Source organism: Lissotriton vulgaris, chromosome 3_1 (genome assembly GCF_964263255.1).
Source record: "Lissotriton vulgaris chromosome 3_1, aLisVul1.2, whole genome shotgun sequence".
In the NCBI taxonomy this organism is placed as follows: domain Eukaryota; kingdom Metazoa; phylum Chordata; class Amphibia; order Caudata; family Salamandridae; genus Lissotriton; species Lissotriton vulgaris.
In genome coordinates this window covers 405,799,986-405,816,579 of record NC_141689.1, presented here as the reverse complement: position 1 = coordinate 405,816,579, position 16,594 = coordinate 405,799,986, and the positions used below count along the sequence as shown (strand labels likewise).

The following is a 16,594-nucleotide window of genomic DNA, read 5'->3' as shown; positions in this document are numbered from 1 at the left end:
ACACATGTTTCGTCCTAGTGACCTATTGGCCGTGGGCTTTTTCAAGGCAGAATTTGGTTATATAGGCAGGCAAAGTTTGTGATTCTCTTAAAGGAATGTATTCAGTCTCTGCGGTCCTGGAACAAAAAAATCCATCACAAGGATAATATTGTGGAAGTATTTAATCTGATGGATCCTACCCCTCATTTACAGTTTCCCTCAGGAATTTACTTCAGAAATTGGAGGATTTTCAATTAAAAAATTTGCTCACAATATAGATGTAGAAAATGGAGATAAAACCATTCATTGGCAGCCAGTTAGTTCAAGACACTGAATTTCATGGTTCCACTCCTTGAAAAAAACACTGCTGACAATTTGTAAAATGATAACACAGAGCATTTTCAATTAATAGATGCGTTCACAAAAGTTTGCTTGTCACATGTAGGTCAATTATTGCTGTTTTTGAAACAATAAAAATACTCCCAGATCAGAAAAACAGTGCAACGTATGGTACAACAGTACTCTCTTTGACATTTAATACATGTTATGTCTCAGCATGTTTAATGGGTTAACAGAGGATACCAAATACTTTTTTAAAGCCCACTCATACATACCAGGTCCTTTACTGCTCTGAAGTTCTCCTTGTGAAAAGATGCAGAATATATTTCTTTTCCTATTTTTAGTGGGTCTGTGTTTGCTTCACAGGTGATACTGCTAAACTAAAGAAAGTATACAAATAAAGGTTAATTCACTAGATATCTCACATGGAGAGTAGTTTTTAGAAAGAATCAGTAAGAGGGCTAATATCGATTGTTGCAGGGTGGGTGAATGAACATAAGGGTTCACTAACTCCTCCAAATTTGCTAGCCCCTTGCTATACAGAGGTGGGGTTTTATGGGGTGCCTACTGGCAGAGCCTTTGCTGGCTTTGCTGGTGGAAATGTTTGACCTAGCAGCCTGTAATCCAATGATCACAGTGACAGTGGCTATGCTCAGTTAGGGCACAGGGACTGGCACTAGATTTTTCTGCTGGGGACCAACATTAAAGAAATGATGATAAACTTAGACATCCCGCACCTCGAAATCCTTCTACCAAAGTCTACTCTTACTCTTCCCATGCACCGACCGCCATGTCCACATTGACAGCAGCTTAGCTCCTCCGTTAAGGTGGAGGTGCTTTGCCCCACCTGCTGCGAGCACAGTAGGTACTCACAGAATAATAAAATAGTAATTACCTTACCATTTTATTATTCTGTGTGCTGCCGCCCTCAATAGCACAAATGTGATGGTGGGGGCGAGGCAGACAGATTACTGCTTTTTGCCGGATGACTGCTTCAAGTGCGCAACACAGATTGGCCGGCTGTCTATAGCCAGCTAATGTTTCATGCTTACTTCAGAGCCTGCAATCCCAGTGGTGTAAAACTGCCCCAAAATAATCGCTGGGTTAGCTTGCTCCAACCAACCTGTAACTGCTGAGCAGCTCCAGGATTGGCTGGATTCGGAAGCAGGAAGTAGCCACCTTCCTTTCCTGCTTGTCGCCATCGAGAAGGAGAAAGGCAACAGGCAACAAATCAGTGAGGTTTACGGTCCGCTGCACCCTACCAATTTTTAAAGTTGCTAGCCACCCCTGATTGACAGATTTGTAAGCACCCAAGATATCATCCCACATATTACCAGCACAGACTATCTTAGCTGCATGCATTCGGATCACAAATCTCTCCTGTTGCAATTCCCCTGGGAGAAATTAACACCACCCATACCCACCAGGCGTCTGACGGCCTCTGCCTTGCGAGACTCTCCATTCGACGCATCCATTCCTACTAGTATAGAGGAATATTTAGATTTTAAAGTAGACTCGGCCCTTCGCCCCTGGTAGAATGGGATGCTTTTAAGGTGTCCATTCTGGGTAACTGTTTGGGGAACACGTTCAATATGCACCACTGCCTCATAACCAAGATCACTTGCTTGGAGGGTGAATTATTAAATCTGGAAGATCTAGCCCACTCTTCCATCACGCTAAGGGGCGATTGCTCTGTTCTCAGTGTGAGCATCTTGCACTACTGGACCGTCTCTGCTGCCTAAATTATACAGAACATACTATGCAGACACACGCCAAAAGCTGATTGTCCAGGTACCCTGTTGGCCTGTCTGATATGGCAGGAAACTGATCGATGTCCAATTCGGAGTGTCCGCTCCCATGTAGGCCACTTATTTCACTTGCAAAAGGATATACATTCTGCTTTATTTGCCATTATATGCACTTATATATATATCTATGCCTGTAGTCCACGGTGAAATTATTGCCGCCTTCCTATCTAGTGTTGAGGTGTGGCAGATCACGCCAGACTCCAGGGAAGGGCTCAATGGTGTGATTACTCTTTTTGAAGTGCAGGAAGCAATCCGTGTGCTGGCCACTAGTAAAACCTCTAGACCTGACGGCTTATCAGCTGAATTTTATAAGGTTTATGCTCCACAATTGCCGCCTGGCCTAAAAGCGCTATATGATGCGGCACTTACTGCAGCATCAGTACCACCCACACTTAGTGATGCCCTCTTTATTTCACTGCCTAAGCCAGGTCGGGACTACCTTGATATGGGTTCCTACCACCAGCTGGTGCTCTTAAATATCGATTTTAAGATTTGTGCACAGATCTCCTTTTGGCATACACTACCATTCTCTGTGGCAGGACATGTAGCCCTGAATAAGATGGTGCTCCTGCTAAGGCTACTATACTATCTTGTCAACCTTCCCCTTTTTATTCAGTGTACTTTATTTTCAACCCCTGAGAATGTGTGATGGGGGACCTCCTTTGGCACAATACATGCTGCAGAGTGGCCCTGAGAAAACTCTAACTTTCCACGGATAAAGGTGGACTTAATGTCCCTTACTTTGAACATCATTGTTTAGCATCGCAATTGCAATGGGTGTCACACTGGTTTGCTGGCCATCACCTTTTTGATACTGTGTCACTTCTCCCCTCATGGAATGTGGATGTGGGATGTGGATCATATACTCACCCTTTTCCATTATATTTGTTAAAGTTTCACCGCTGCATACTCCCCTTTTACTTGGGGCACATTGGTGTTTTTTGTAGAACATTTTGTAGAACATTATTTATCACCAGATCAACTACACCCTATGCTCTGGCATTGCCACTTCTTGGTATGCCACATGGGTGCGTTGCTACCACTCTCTGACTAATGAGGCAATGACATGCGGCAGGTTTGCACACAGTAGAGGACCTGTAAACTGAGGGCTTTCTTAGGACAGGTTCAAAACTCCTGCCTGGTCAATTTATTTGATATACCTCCTTTATTTCCACACTGATACAGGTTTGGGGTGAGATGCAGCAGGAGCCCACACAACATCTGGCCATCCAATACTTACACACTCTAGGCACGGAGGACACCAAACTCGCTGGCTTGCCACTGTCTTGCACTTTCACACTGCACATCCTCTTGCATGATTACAGGATCAATGGGACACAGATATTGGGCCATGCTTGTACTGACAGTGATTGGCAGACTCTTCTGACCTACCCTTCCATAGTGTCCTGAAATGCCTTCTTCAAATTGATCTAATTTAGCATTGTAAACAGGGCATACTTAAGCCCCACCCACATCAACCATGTTTTCACTGCACTGATGATGCCTGCCCTCGGTGCCTAACCCCGGATGTGGGGATATTAGACATGCCCTGGTCTTTCCCTGCACTGACCATATATTGGAGGGACGTTACAGCCCATTTAGCTTATTGTACAGGCACTTTTCTCTCTTACACCAGAATGCATTCTGGGGCTTTTCAGATGCACCAAGAGGTACAGGGAGGTGATGAAGTTTGCTGACTTGGCTCTTCTCTTGGCAAAATGGCTCATCACTCGTAAATGGAAGGCGTCGAATCCGCCTCTGCATGGGTGCTCTCCCTAATGGCATCGGCTCTAGCCAAGAGCACACTACTGTGCAGGGAAGAAATAAAAGGTCTCCGTTAACATCCTATATTGGATCTTTGGGTTGCCCTTCTAGACAAGTTCCAAGAGTGGCCACTGACCACTTTGCTTTCTCCTTAACTAAGCATGCTAGAAGTACCTTATTTTACCCCCCTACCCCCCGGTCTCCATCCTGCAGGGCATCTGCCCTACTAGCCCCACCTCATCGACCCGCTCCAGGCTTGGAGAGGTTAGTGACACATCATCTTTCTTCAGGAACGACTGCATTCCCCACCCCCTAACCATTTACCCTGTTCGATTTTTATCACTCTATCTTTTTGTTTCCTATTCTAGGAGTGCTTTTTTCTCCACTCTATTTATTGGCATTCTCGAGGTATAGCTGTATTCACACCTGGATTTGTTTTTCCTGCAGATAGCGGCGAGCCTCCGTGTTGCTGATGCCATTATGCTTTCTTTTCTTTTTTCTCCTTGTCCACGCATATGGCTGACCAACCTATATTATCTGCTCCATTTAGACAATGCTGTATTATACTTATCTCCTGGTTTTTGTAATTTTCCTGTCTGTAAACAGGATACTGTGCTCTATTGTTTGCAACAGTACTGGACGTACACTTATAAAAAAATGGCAATAAAAATACTTTAAAAAAAATAAAGAATGTAGGGTAATCAAAGTGTGAATCAGTCATGGGGGGAACCTCTCTGGGCACCAGGACTATTCGTTTACAGTTTTTCATTAAAAAGCTCTAACATTAAGATTGTGAAGCTGATTTAGAGTTTGGTAGATGGGTACTCCATTGCAAACCTGTCAGATATCCCATCCGTCGTATTACATGTGCCTTAGACTGTAATGCACTTGCAACAAGGTGGACAGGGCATTTGTTAGGTTTGTGAAGGATTACTCCATCTGTCAAATTCTAAAAAAAGCTCTTGTTCACAAACAAAAGAAGTTGCAGCATGGGTCAAATCTACTTGGTGCCTACGCAGAAAAATGCTGTACCTTCAGGGCAAATGCCACACCAGCAAGAGCTATAGAAATCAGACAAGGATCACCAAAGTTTGCCAGCTGTTCTCTGCAGAACTGGTGAACCACCTTCCAGGGTATAATTGACACTCTAACTGGTTCCTAGAGGCTGCCAGTATTATCAAGTATTTTGGGCTGGACTGTTCCCATTGGGTGCATATGGCTGGGTTTCAAACTGGAATGGCATGTTGAGCAAAAAACGATGGATTTAGGCCCATATCTCTGTACTGGGGTGAATGTATGACATTGTTCTGCATTCTGTTCATCAATTGTTCTTTTTGCATTTGTCACCCCAAGTGGGACGGGTATGCCCAGACGTGGGTTCGGTGCTCTCCATGCTGCTGGAGTCAAGTTATCCTGGCTGATGAGGGGTGAACCCCGAAACCGGTCCTAGGATACTTGTTTCCAGTCTAGGGAGGACCTGGCCTGGCATTTCGGGCTGGACTGTTCCCATTGGGCACAGGGTCAAGACTGATTTGCATATGGCTGGGCTCAAATTGGAAAGGCATGGTGAGCCCAAAAATGATGGATTTAGTCCCAGATCTCTGTACTGGGTTGAATGTATGACATTGTTCTACATTCTGTCTATCAGTTATTCTTTTTGCAGTACTAAAATGCAGGTATAGCCTGTGAATTATGGCGGATGACTTTCTCCAGATGCACGAGATACGCTACTATATGCCCGGCTTAGTACAGCTGTAACTATTCATGCTGTATTGATTTTTGCAGAAACTTGGCTTTTGAGCCTTGACTTACTTTGATGAGTGTCACTGAATGCCTACTATTTATAAGATTATGCATCTGTCTATGAACATTTGGATACACTGATAAATAACTTTAATCAGCTCACATTGTTTGCGTAGAATTACAAATCGGGAAAAGTGTTCCGAAGTGGAATACTAGAAATACAACCAGATCGTCTGTACCACCGCCATTGCTGTTGCCTATTTCGAAGTATTTAGGGATCCGTACACACTTTTTACCATCCCTACTAACATACCATTAAGCCTTGAAAAAGTTGTATACTCGACAAAACACTTGTTGGCTGTCTTCAACAACACTTCAGACTTCGTGTCAACACAATCAAGACCATTTGTGTTCTAGCTGTTTTTGTACTTATATAGTTGCATATTCTATATTATTGCATGGTCCGATGTTCATTAAAACGAACTGACAACAAGGTCAATTGACTGACTTGTGGTCGTGCTCTGTATTCAATGTTGTATTTTGAATTATAGGGTGAGAGTTGTTTCTCCTCTATATATGTAAACACTGGTGAATGGCACAGTATTGTACATTGAGCACAACTTTACATATCAATTGTAATACTGATTGAACGATAACACAGAGTTGCTGGCCTGTTCTATGTTATCACTGCCATTTGTTCTGTATATTGCTGTTCCCATTGGGCGCAGGGTCAAGACTGATTTGCATATGGGTGGGTCCAGACTGGAATGGCATGGTGAGGCGCAGATCTATGTACGGAGGTGAATGTATGACATTGTTCTGCATTCTGTCTATTAATTGTTCTTTTTTTATGATCAAGCAGGCAGCTTTGACTTAAGCGATTTTATACCGAGGAGCTTATTAACAAACATTTCAGATTTGCATGATTCTTAGTCTTCCTTCTTTATGCTTATTCTGGTGGACTGGATTTATACCTCAAACTATTTCTATTCATTTTAATTTCCACCAGGAGCTTCTTTTGTGGTGTAAGAGCATTTTGACCTGCAGGGATGCATTTCTCCTTTCGTGCCCCACCTTGAACTCATGCTCCGATCACAAGTTGCATTAATTTATATATTTTTCCATTATTGGAGTTGTCATGCAAAATCTTTAAAAATACTCAAAAACTTTGTTTATTTGTGTTGCATATATATTGAATGGCTAAGTATCCAACACTGTGCATTTAAGTCTATATTTCCACCAGTGGGAAATTCATTAAACATTTCCACAGATCCTTATTCTGTGGGTCTTGACTGGAAAATTATATCTGAAGAAGTTTTTTGCTCAATTTAGGGTGAACGTAGATGCACCCAAAAGGTAGTGAACCAGGCTGTATTTTTTACAATGTTTGCTAAATAGGCTTGGGCAATGCTTAGGAAAGAATCCCTTTTGAAACTAAGGGTTTCTTAATTAAGCATTGTGGTCACCTATGACCCCTCTTCCAGGTAAAAAATAATCTAAAAGTAATATTGAGGCAAACCTTGTGCACTTTTTCAAGGTCATTGCCATGTACATCTTACTATTTAAATACTTATTTTTTAATGCTCTATAAACACATGATAACTGTCTAAATGTGGCATGAAAGGGGAAGCCAGTAGCAATGGCAACTGTTGGCACAGCAGTAAAAATGTGTAAACATTAGAGGAGCTAGGCATTTACTTTACAACAATAGACACATTTTCAATAGATTAAGAGATGCCAGGGTAAAATCAGGGAAGTACCGACACAGCGGTCAGGTGAATTTAGATTAGGTTGGAGTGTATTAAATGAGGAGTTTCCTGAGGCTAGTTGACAGTGGAAGGTAAGATGGTAATAGCTAATGGAAAATCAAAAAGATAGGTCAATAGGTCAAAGGAAGATCCTTCTCCCACCTTGCTGCCAAGACCTGGAATACCCTGCCTCTCCACCACAGGCAAGCCCAGTAGTAAAGTTGAGAAAAATCCTAATTTTAAGACTTTCGGTATTCACAGAAAGCATTTAGGAGTTCTAAAGTTAGGAGTCCTAACTTTACTACTACTAAACTGAGAAAAGTCCTAATTTTAAGACTTTCGGTATTCACAGAAGGCATTTAGGAGTCCGAAAGTTAAGAGTCCTAACTTTACTACTACTAAATTCGTCGTCCGCATTCGACCTAGTGAATAGGTCGAAACTGTGGGCGACACTTCTCTCCTATGGCCTTGACGAACCCTTGGTACACTTCCTGGCCTACCTACACGTGGACACTAAAGCCCAGGTACGAATTGGAATGGAGGGCGAAATCTCGGGGGCAATTAAGGTAGAAAGAGGCGTCCGTCAGGGGTGCCTTTTAGCACCCCTGCTGTTCATTATCTACATAAATGGACTGAGTGACTCCCTGAAAAAGACGACAACGGATGTCCCGAAAATCCAAGGGAACCTGCTACCCGCACTCCTTTATGCAGACGATGCGGTGATCATGGGCCTAACACCGAATGCTCTCCGTGCCCTGGTCAAGAGCTTTGCACATTTTATGGGGAATCTGGACCTGAAGGTGAATTTTAAAAAATCATTTATCATGACATGCGGGCCAGGGGCCAAACAACTCAACTCCATCTCGATTGGTCAAGAGAAGTTACACTCCACCAAATCATTCCCCTACTTAGGTATGGTCTTTGCTGCGAACGGCCTGTGGAGTGGGCATCTCGCCCACGCCACAGGCAAGTTCTCAAAGGCCATAAATTCAATCCTTGCCTTGCCCCGGCCAAAAAGGTCAGAAACAACTGAGGCAATTGTGAAAATCTATAAATTGCAATGCGTCCCGGTTGCAACCTATGGCGCAGATATTTGGGGGATAGTGAGCCCATCCAGCCTGCAGATAGAAGAAAACCGTTTATGTAGAAAACTTCTTGGAGCTCCAATTTCCTCTTCCGGGTACATCTGTCATGCTGAGCTCAACTTGCCCTACATAACCGACTTCATTGCCACGCGACCTGCAATATTTTGGTTGTCCATTTGGGCTAATGAACGTGCTACCTTAACACAGGAAATTGTGTCCGAATGTCTAAACTGTGACAAAGGTATGAGTATCCCGTGGCTTCGGGCAACAAAGGAAAGCCTAGACAGTATTGGTAAAACTCATCTTTTTAACGATCCTTCCCAGATTAAGAGCACGGACAAAAAGGACATACAAATTGAACTCTATGCCCTCTTCAGGGAAAAGAGGTTGGAGATAGAATTACAAAAACAAACTGTCAAATCATATGTGATCAACATAAACAATGACTTATCTCCACAACAAATACCTTTATACTTAAGACTCCCTATGACCAACTGGGAAAGGTCGTTATTATTTCGCCTAAGAGCTGGATCTATAAAATACTCACTCTGTTTTCCCATGGGCCACAGCACGATGAACTTTGGACACAAGTTAAGCCCCTGCCCTTGTGATGGACATAGCAGACAAAATGACTTAAATTTTTTCTTTCATTGTAAATTTTTTATGAAATATATCAAGTGGTTTTTAGCTCCATATTTTAAAAAGAAAGACCAGTTTCCCTAACTCAATCATATCTCATGCTTTTAAAATTAGAAAATGTTGAACTGATTTTCCGTGCAAGCTCATTTTTGAAAGTCATCTTTTGTGCACGGAAATCTATGGAATCTCCCTGAAATGCTCACGTGCCTAAAATGCCTCCCTTGCAATAGCACTTTAGCTAATTGGAATGCACATTGGAACGCACTTTAATAACCTGACTTTGATTGCTTACATTAATACTTGAAAACTAATTGCAGTTTTTAACTATTTTTGGAAATTGTGTAAATTATTTTTAAAATGTATTTTTATGTAATGTGTGACTTTCATGGATTTTTTGCAATCCGAATAAAGTTTTCTTGAATTGAATTGAATTGAACTACTAAATTGAGAAAAATCCTAATTTTAAGACTTTGGGTATTCACAGAAGGCATTTAGGAGTTCTAAAGTTAGGAGTCCTAACTTTACTACTACTAAACTGAGAAAAATCCTAATTTTAAGACTTTCGGTATTCACAGAAGGCATTTAGGAGTCCGAAAGTTAGGAGTCCTAACTTTACTACTACTAAATCTAGAAAAATACTAATTTTAAGACTTTCGGTATTCACAGAAGGCATTTAGGAGTCCTAAAGTGAGGAGTCTTAACTTTACTACTACTAAATTGAGAAAAATCCTAACTTTAAGACTTTCGGTATTCACAGAAGGCATTTAGGAGTCCTAAAGTTAGGACTCCTAACTTCTGTGAATACCAAAATGAGTAAGTACCTTCTGTGAATACCAAAATGGTAGTAAGTTTAGGATTTTGTCTTAAGTTAGTTCTGTGAATCGGGCCCATAGGTTTTAAAAAGGATGAGATAGAGTGCAGATTATTAGTTGATGCAACAAATGACAAAGGTGGTTTTGGACAGAAAAAGTAACAGAAAAATCTAAAATTACTCTTCTTCATTAGGCATTCTGTAGAGAAAAATGCTGGAATATCAAAAACTAACTATATGGGGCAAATGGGCTGTGCATCACTTATTTGCATATTACTCTTGATAGATGGTGCATGTTGTCTGCATTATAACATTTTGTACATAACATCTGAGATCATTTAGGCCTCAATGGCCCTCTTAAGGGATATATTCTGCCACCTGAGATGTAGATGTTGTCAAATAGTGATAACGAAAGTAATGTCCTCATGACGATGGCAGAGGTAAAGATGGCCTTGAAATATCATGAATGAATACCAATGTTAATACTGGGGTTTACGTGGTCGCATGACTGCCTTATTGTGGCTGGTGGTTGTCTCATCTGTAACCCACCTGCAGGCTTTATGAGTTAGGGGAGTCCAGTGTTTCCACTTATCAACATCTCCAGGATTAAGAAAATTCAAAAGATGACTTTATCCTTGGCAGTGCTTGTGAAGTCTCATCTGATAATTATTGAGTATGATCAAACATGAGAGTTGGAAATTTGCCCAGATAGATATCTACATGTCAAACCATCTGATAATTACCTAAGGAAAAAGTGCCAGTGGATATATAAGGACATGGATTTTGATGCAGAAAGTTCACTTTATTAGCCCATTTTTATGAATTTATTGGGCTCCGTGAATCTTGCGCCAACAGCGCATCACTCTTAATTGAGGCCTAAATAAATTATGGCTTTACTACAGAAAAAGTGACCTCCTCTGAATAGTCTACTGTTTGTAGAAATTGTTTTGATTTTCTTATACAGATGTCACTTCCTTTCAGAGACCTGCATAATGGGGCATTGGACAACATTTTAACTGGAACATAGATTGCCAGAGTATTCTACAATTCTGATAATTGTGTCATCTTGTTAGTTCTCACTACTTTGTAAATTCTTATTATATTTAAATAAATATTTAAATATGCATTAGACTAATTTTGTCTGTTCCTTTGTTTATGTAGCGACTACTCCTCATAATGAAAAAGTGAAGTGTATTCACCTTGTCTGTGTCCACTGCTGTTAGGTACATCAACAAATTCTTTTGTTTAGTGACCTCTGGAAGATGTATTGTTACAAAAGCCACTTTCACTGGAATCGTCCCAGTTGTAATCTGGAATGAAGAGAAAAAGGTTAGGAAAGCACAGGTCCACTCTGGCCATAGTTGTTAGCTTTAGAGCAATGCAGTTGATATCACTCTATGCATGTAAGGCTCTTGCATTTTCAGGATCTAATCTAAATTTCAGAAATGTTGTTTGATTTGCTCTCTTAAAAATACTGATTCAAAGTTTCTAAGCCAAGGAATTCAGACAAAGAATGGGTAATGCTTACAGTGCAAAGAAAATTAAATAACATGGAGTTAATTTCGTGTGTACATACTAGAAAGGCAATTAGCAATATACTTACGCCTTAATAAAAACAATAATTATTGTTTTTTAGCTATACAGACATTGAAAACTCAGTGTCTCATAACATTTTGTTAAAAGCACAACTTGCATCTTTTCTGAGAGGACATTGCGTGCTTCATAAATCTTTTTAAGACCACTAGTAGGGTGGATTGGATTGGGGTATCGGTGATTCAAACAGGTGTCAGTGGTGAGAGAGCACAACCTTATCATACATCCAGTTCAAATGGGATACATGGGGTAACTGTACAGCTTGTAGACCTCAGTATCAGATCAGCCAGTACATAAATTCTAAATCATACCACTTGGTAATCCAAGGCCTGAAAGTTTTCTTCTCTATAACAGATGATCATGGTTGTTCAATTATTTGCAAAAATCTATGACTTCAGAAGCTAGCTCTTGTGAAAGTTTTGAGGATGTACAGATTAACAGTCAAAACTTTGCCGAGATCTACATATGTCTTTATTCAAGAACATATAGAAGCATTTTGTTTAAAGGCAAAATGATTAAAAACCTTAGATAAACAAATCTATTTATATTTAGTTGATTTAACCATATTTAAAACAAAGTTAAAACACCTTAGATGATTTATGAATCATTGTACCAGTCCAGATAAATCAATGCTTCTTGTGTAGAGCTTTTATATTGTTTTAGAATTTAATAACTAACACTGCCTTAATCATAAAGGCTTTAAAATATATTTGTAGGTGTAATAACTACATAATGAGTAACATATTGATTATTTTAAATAACACATTTTTTAACATTTTAATCTTTTAACTAGATCTGACATTTTTAAAAATGTATTGATGACGCTGTATAATGAATGCATGGCCTACCTAGTCCAACTTTCTGAAGAAATCATAAAATAATGATTTATTTCATTGCTATTGTTTGCATTCAAACATTGTAAACCTATTCCACATTTGTATGCATTCTAACACCATCACAGAACATTTTAACTAACAATTCTAACTTTTATTAAAGAACTAGCTTTGAAAAAATAACGCATATATTATCTAGCATACTAAACAAATGCTAACAATCCATGTTAAACAGTTCTGATTTTAACACTTTGAGCACTCTGCTAAGAAGTTTGATTTGTTATTAATATTTGCTTTTTGCTACCAATGTGCAATTGGAGACGAACAAAGGGATGGTAGAGTGAATGGAACAGCAAACCACCTTTTATTTGTTCCCATTCCTAAACACAAAACTCTTTTTTGTTTTTTAAAGCAGTCTGTGTTCCTTATTGGAAGAGGCACTGTTTTAAATACATGTTTCATATTTGGGAACACAGCGAGGAGACTGTGACAGTGCTAGCTATCCAACCTGGATAGCTTCCCCCTTGCGATAAGTTACTACATCCTTTGAGGTGTTGGTAACTTCCATTTGGTTTGAGACTGCAATTGCTGTGAGAAATCACAGACATATTTCATAATTGGAATGTGGCCTGAGTTGCAAAACTCCACTTGCAATTTGGATAGGCCTTTCCAAATGGAAAAAAAGTGGTTTAGTACAGACTAAACAAGCATTTGCAATGCAATAGCTCTCGCCTTTGGAACCCTTATAAATGTTTAGCTATGCAGCATATTATTAATTATATTACATTTCCTATTAAAGAGATTAAAGTTTGTGGTAAAATAGGACAACTGAGAGCACTTATATACCACCAGTCTCTCAACCCCCTGACTATTAGTGTACTTAAGTGCTGGCAAAGTGTTTAAGAGTTGACTTTACTGGAGAATAATGAAACCAAAAGGAAAATGAGACATGGTATAGTGTTTTCGGAAAGGAATACAAAAACATCAATAAAGTAAAGCACTAACAATTTAGTAAATTTTTTCCATATACTAATACAGTATTGTGCTTTTTAATTTTTAAAACTTGTACTTTAGAAAGAATTGGTACAGCCGCAGGCAACTTTTATATACTCTGCATAAGTTAACAAAGGTCCAGTGTATTTTAAAAACACATGCACTGTTCACTTCAGATATACCATGGCGCTTCCATTGTCGTGAAAGAAGTGAAAGCAATGCGTTTTTGATGAGCTTGGGTGATGAGGGATGATACCCTGAAACTGGTCCTAGGATGCTTGTTTCCAGTCCAGGGAGGGCCAGGCCAAGCAGTTCGGGCTGGGCTGTTCTTAAGGAGAACAGGGTGAAGACTGATTTGCATATGGCTGGGTCTAAACTGGAAAGGCATGGGAAGCAAGAACATAATGGATTTAGGCTCAGAGCTCTGTACTGGGGTGAATGTATGACATTGTTCGGTATTCTGTCCATCAATTGTTCTTTTTTGCATATGTTAACCCGAGTGGGACAGGTATGCCCAGACATGGGTCCCATGCTCTCCGTGCCACTAGTCAAGCTAGCCTGGCTGGTGAGGGGTGATAACCCCAAATCTGGTCCTAGGATGCTTGTTTCCAGTCCACGGAGGACCTGACTGGTGGTTCGGGCTGGACTGTGCACATGGGGAACAGGGTCAAGACTGGTTTGCATATGGCTGGGTCTAAACTGGAATGGCATGGGGAGCAAAAAAAGATGGATTTAGGCCCAGATTTCAGTACTGGGGTGAATGTATGACATTGTTCTGCATTCTGTCAATCAATTGTTCTCTTTTCATATCCTGAGTGCAACATGTCTCTAAGAGACAGCTCAAGGGCTCCCTAGGTAAGACCTAAAACAAAATATCTTATGGACACAAACACTGTGGGTGGTGATCATTAAATGCTTTTGTACATCTGGCTCTTGATTGTTTGCTTGTACTAAAAATTACACATGTTAGACAGGATTTATAATGTTATGAAAACATTTTATCTAATATTTGCACATTTTTCAAACTTATATCGTTTTGAATTAGCATTTTTTAACACTTCAATAATGTCACAAAACCCATTTTGACTTCCTTAACCTAGAATTTTAAATCTTTTAAAAAACATGCACAAACAGTTTTAGAAACATTAATTAGTATTTTTTCGGCTTCTTTAAAACTCAAATCATTGTTATTCCGAGGGCAGGATATGTAATCATTGTTTAATTCTCTGCAGTTGTAAAATGTTGTTTACATTGCAGTAAAAAGTACAAAATGGTCTGAATTTGTAGTGCATGAAATCCAATTTATGAGCCAAAAATACATTTTTGTTTTCAAATTATGGGAAGAGCTAAAAAGCCAGGCACTGTTGCACACAATGTATGGGTTCTGTGACATTGCCAATGTTATACACAGCAAGAGAGTATTGTTGAGACTATTAACCATGTTTAGCTCTTAAAATACTGTTTACTATATTATCCATAATATTTATTGGGATAACTTAATTTCAAAGTACCTGTTGTTTAGAAAAGGAGTCTTTATTTAAATGCATTCAGCAACAACATCTCACTGAGAGTACACACATTGAGATACTAACCTTTAATGTAAAGTTGAATTCTGGGCCAATGTCCTCAACATTATTTATGGTAGAAGGAACATTTTCATTAGAGTATACTTCATAGAAATTGATGTTGGTAAGTCTATAAACAGAGAAATTACGCTATACGTTAATTATAACATTGAAAAAGAGCACCACAAACAATTGGTTAATAACTAGTAGAACATAAGGGCAACAATTACATTAGCAGACATGTTAAACAAATATGATGTAGTTGTGCATCGATTAGAGAACTGTAATGGTGTTGTGCTGTGGCCATCAGTGTGGCACACTGTATCATGAATACTAAAAGCATCACTGGGAAGCAGTTCAACACTTCTGTCACAGCTCTCTGCCTCTCGGTGTGTCTCTGGATTGTGTAAGACTAATATGAGGTAGGGAAGACAGGAATTGCAGTTGGTGTACTTGCCATGGGAATGAAAACCAGAAAAAGAGGACTGGGCTCAATAATTAAATATCCTACTTTACTATTTGAATCTCCAAAGGCACATTGTCCAGCCTACCTACCTTTGGAGTTTCAGAAACTAAAAGCACGTATACATTTTTCTTTGTGTAAGGGAGCTCAACGTATCTCTATTGTCAGGAATCAAACCAATGGATTATGTTCTACAATCAAATCTAAACAGGTCATTAAATTTGTCTATAAGACATTCTTGTGCATTGGTCATGTAGGACTGTACTCTGTAGTAAAACAGGTGTATTGCCAATGCATTCCATTTAACACAGTGTGTCACATTTCAAATACATTTTTCTTTGTAAAAGAGAGCTCAACTTATCTCTATTGTCAGGAATCAAACTAATGGATTATGTTCTACAATCAAATCTAAAGAAGTCATTACATTTTTCTATAAGACATTCTTGTGCTTTGATCATGTAAGACTATATTCTGTAGTAAAACAGGTGTATTGCCAATGCATTCCATTTAACGCAGTGTGTCACATTTCGAAGAGATGCAAAGTTTTATGGTATGTCACAAGTTTAGAAGTAAAACATGATACTTAATTAGGCTTTTCGAAGAGGAAAGATAACATTAGATAGGATCATGGCATTTGCATTTTTAAAAGAAGCCCAAAGAGAGAAAGCAGCAGTTTTGGGATGTGGAAAATGGTGACTGGATAGCCTAGTGCATTCACATTGCTTCTTCGTCAAGCCCAAATTTGAGATGTTCCTTCTATCAGGTAAGCTATACTCAAGAAATGCACTTCAGGCTACAACCTCAGTGAATGCCTAATACTGAACTCCGAGGATTACGATGTCTTGTCTGAAGGGACAATAAAGTGTTGATGATGAAAGTCTTTACCTTATTGTTTGATCTTCTAGGTGCTGGGCATGGGAGAACCACTCATGTTGGATTGGGATATTAGGAGGGGGGTCATGGTAAAATGATTACACACCTAGAGACATTAGAGTCAGTGAATCCTTTGGACAAAGATATTTGTTCTCCTAAGTTCAATCAAGCCATGCGAATGGCATGATTTCTGAGTGCAGAATCACGCTTTCATTTCATGAAATGTGTATTTACTTTTAGAAATACATGCTCTTACAACACCAGCGGGATAGAAAATTAAGTATCTGTAAATGTGCTTTCATGAACTTGGAGGTGTCATTTCAGGTCCTTGCAAATGAGATGAACACCCAAAAGCGTG

At 39.6% G+C, this 16,594-nt stretch overlaps 1 protein-coding gene across 2 annotated transcripts in view; it reads right to left on the bottom strand.

The window, feature by feature from the left end:
* Window positions 1-16,594, bottom strand: part of ITGA2 (integrin subunit alpha 2) — a 616,173-nt gene that overhangs the window by 48,996 nt on the left and 550,583 nt on the right. For both annotated transcript variants that reach the window (XM_086960619.1, XM_086960620.1), the window contains 3 exons: window positions 14,928-15,030; window positions 11,116-11,226; window positions 594-698 (listed from right to left, as the gene is read on the bottom strand). In XM_086960619.1, coding sequence (XP_086816745.1) covers window positions 594-698; window positions 11,116-11,226; window positions 14,928-15,030 — 319 coding nt within the window. The remainder of the gene's footprint in view (window positions 1-593; window positions 699-11,115; window positions 11,227-14,927; window positions 15,031-16,594) is intronic.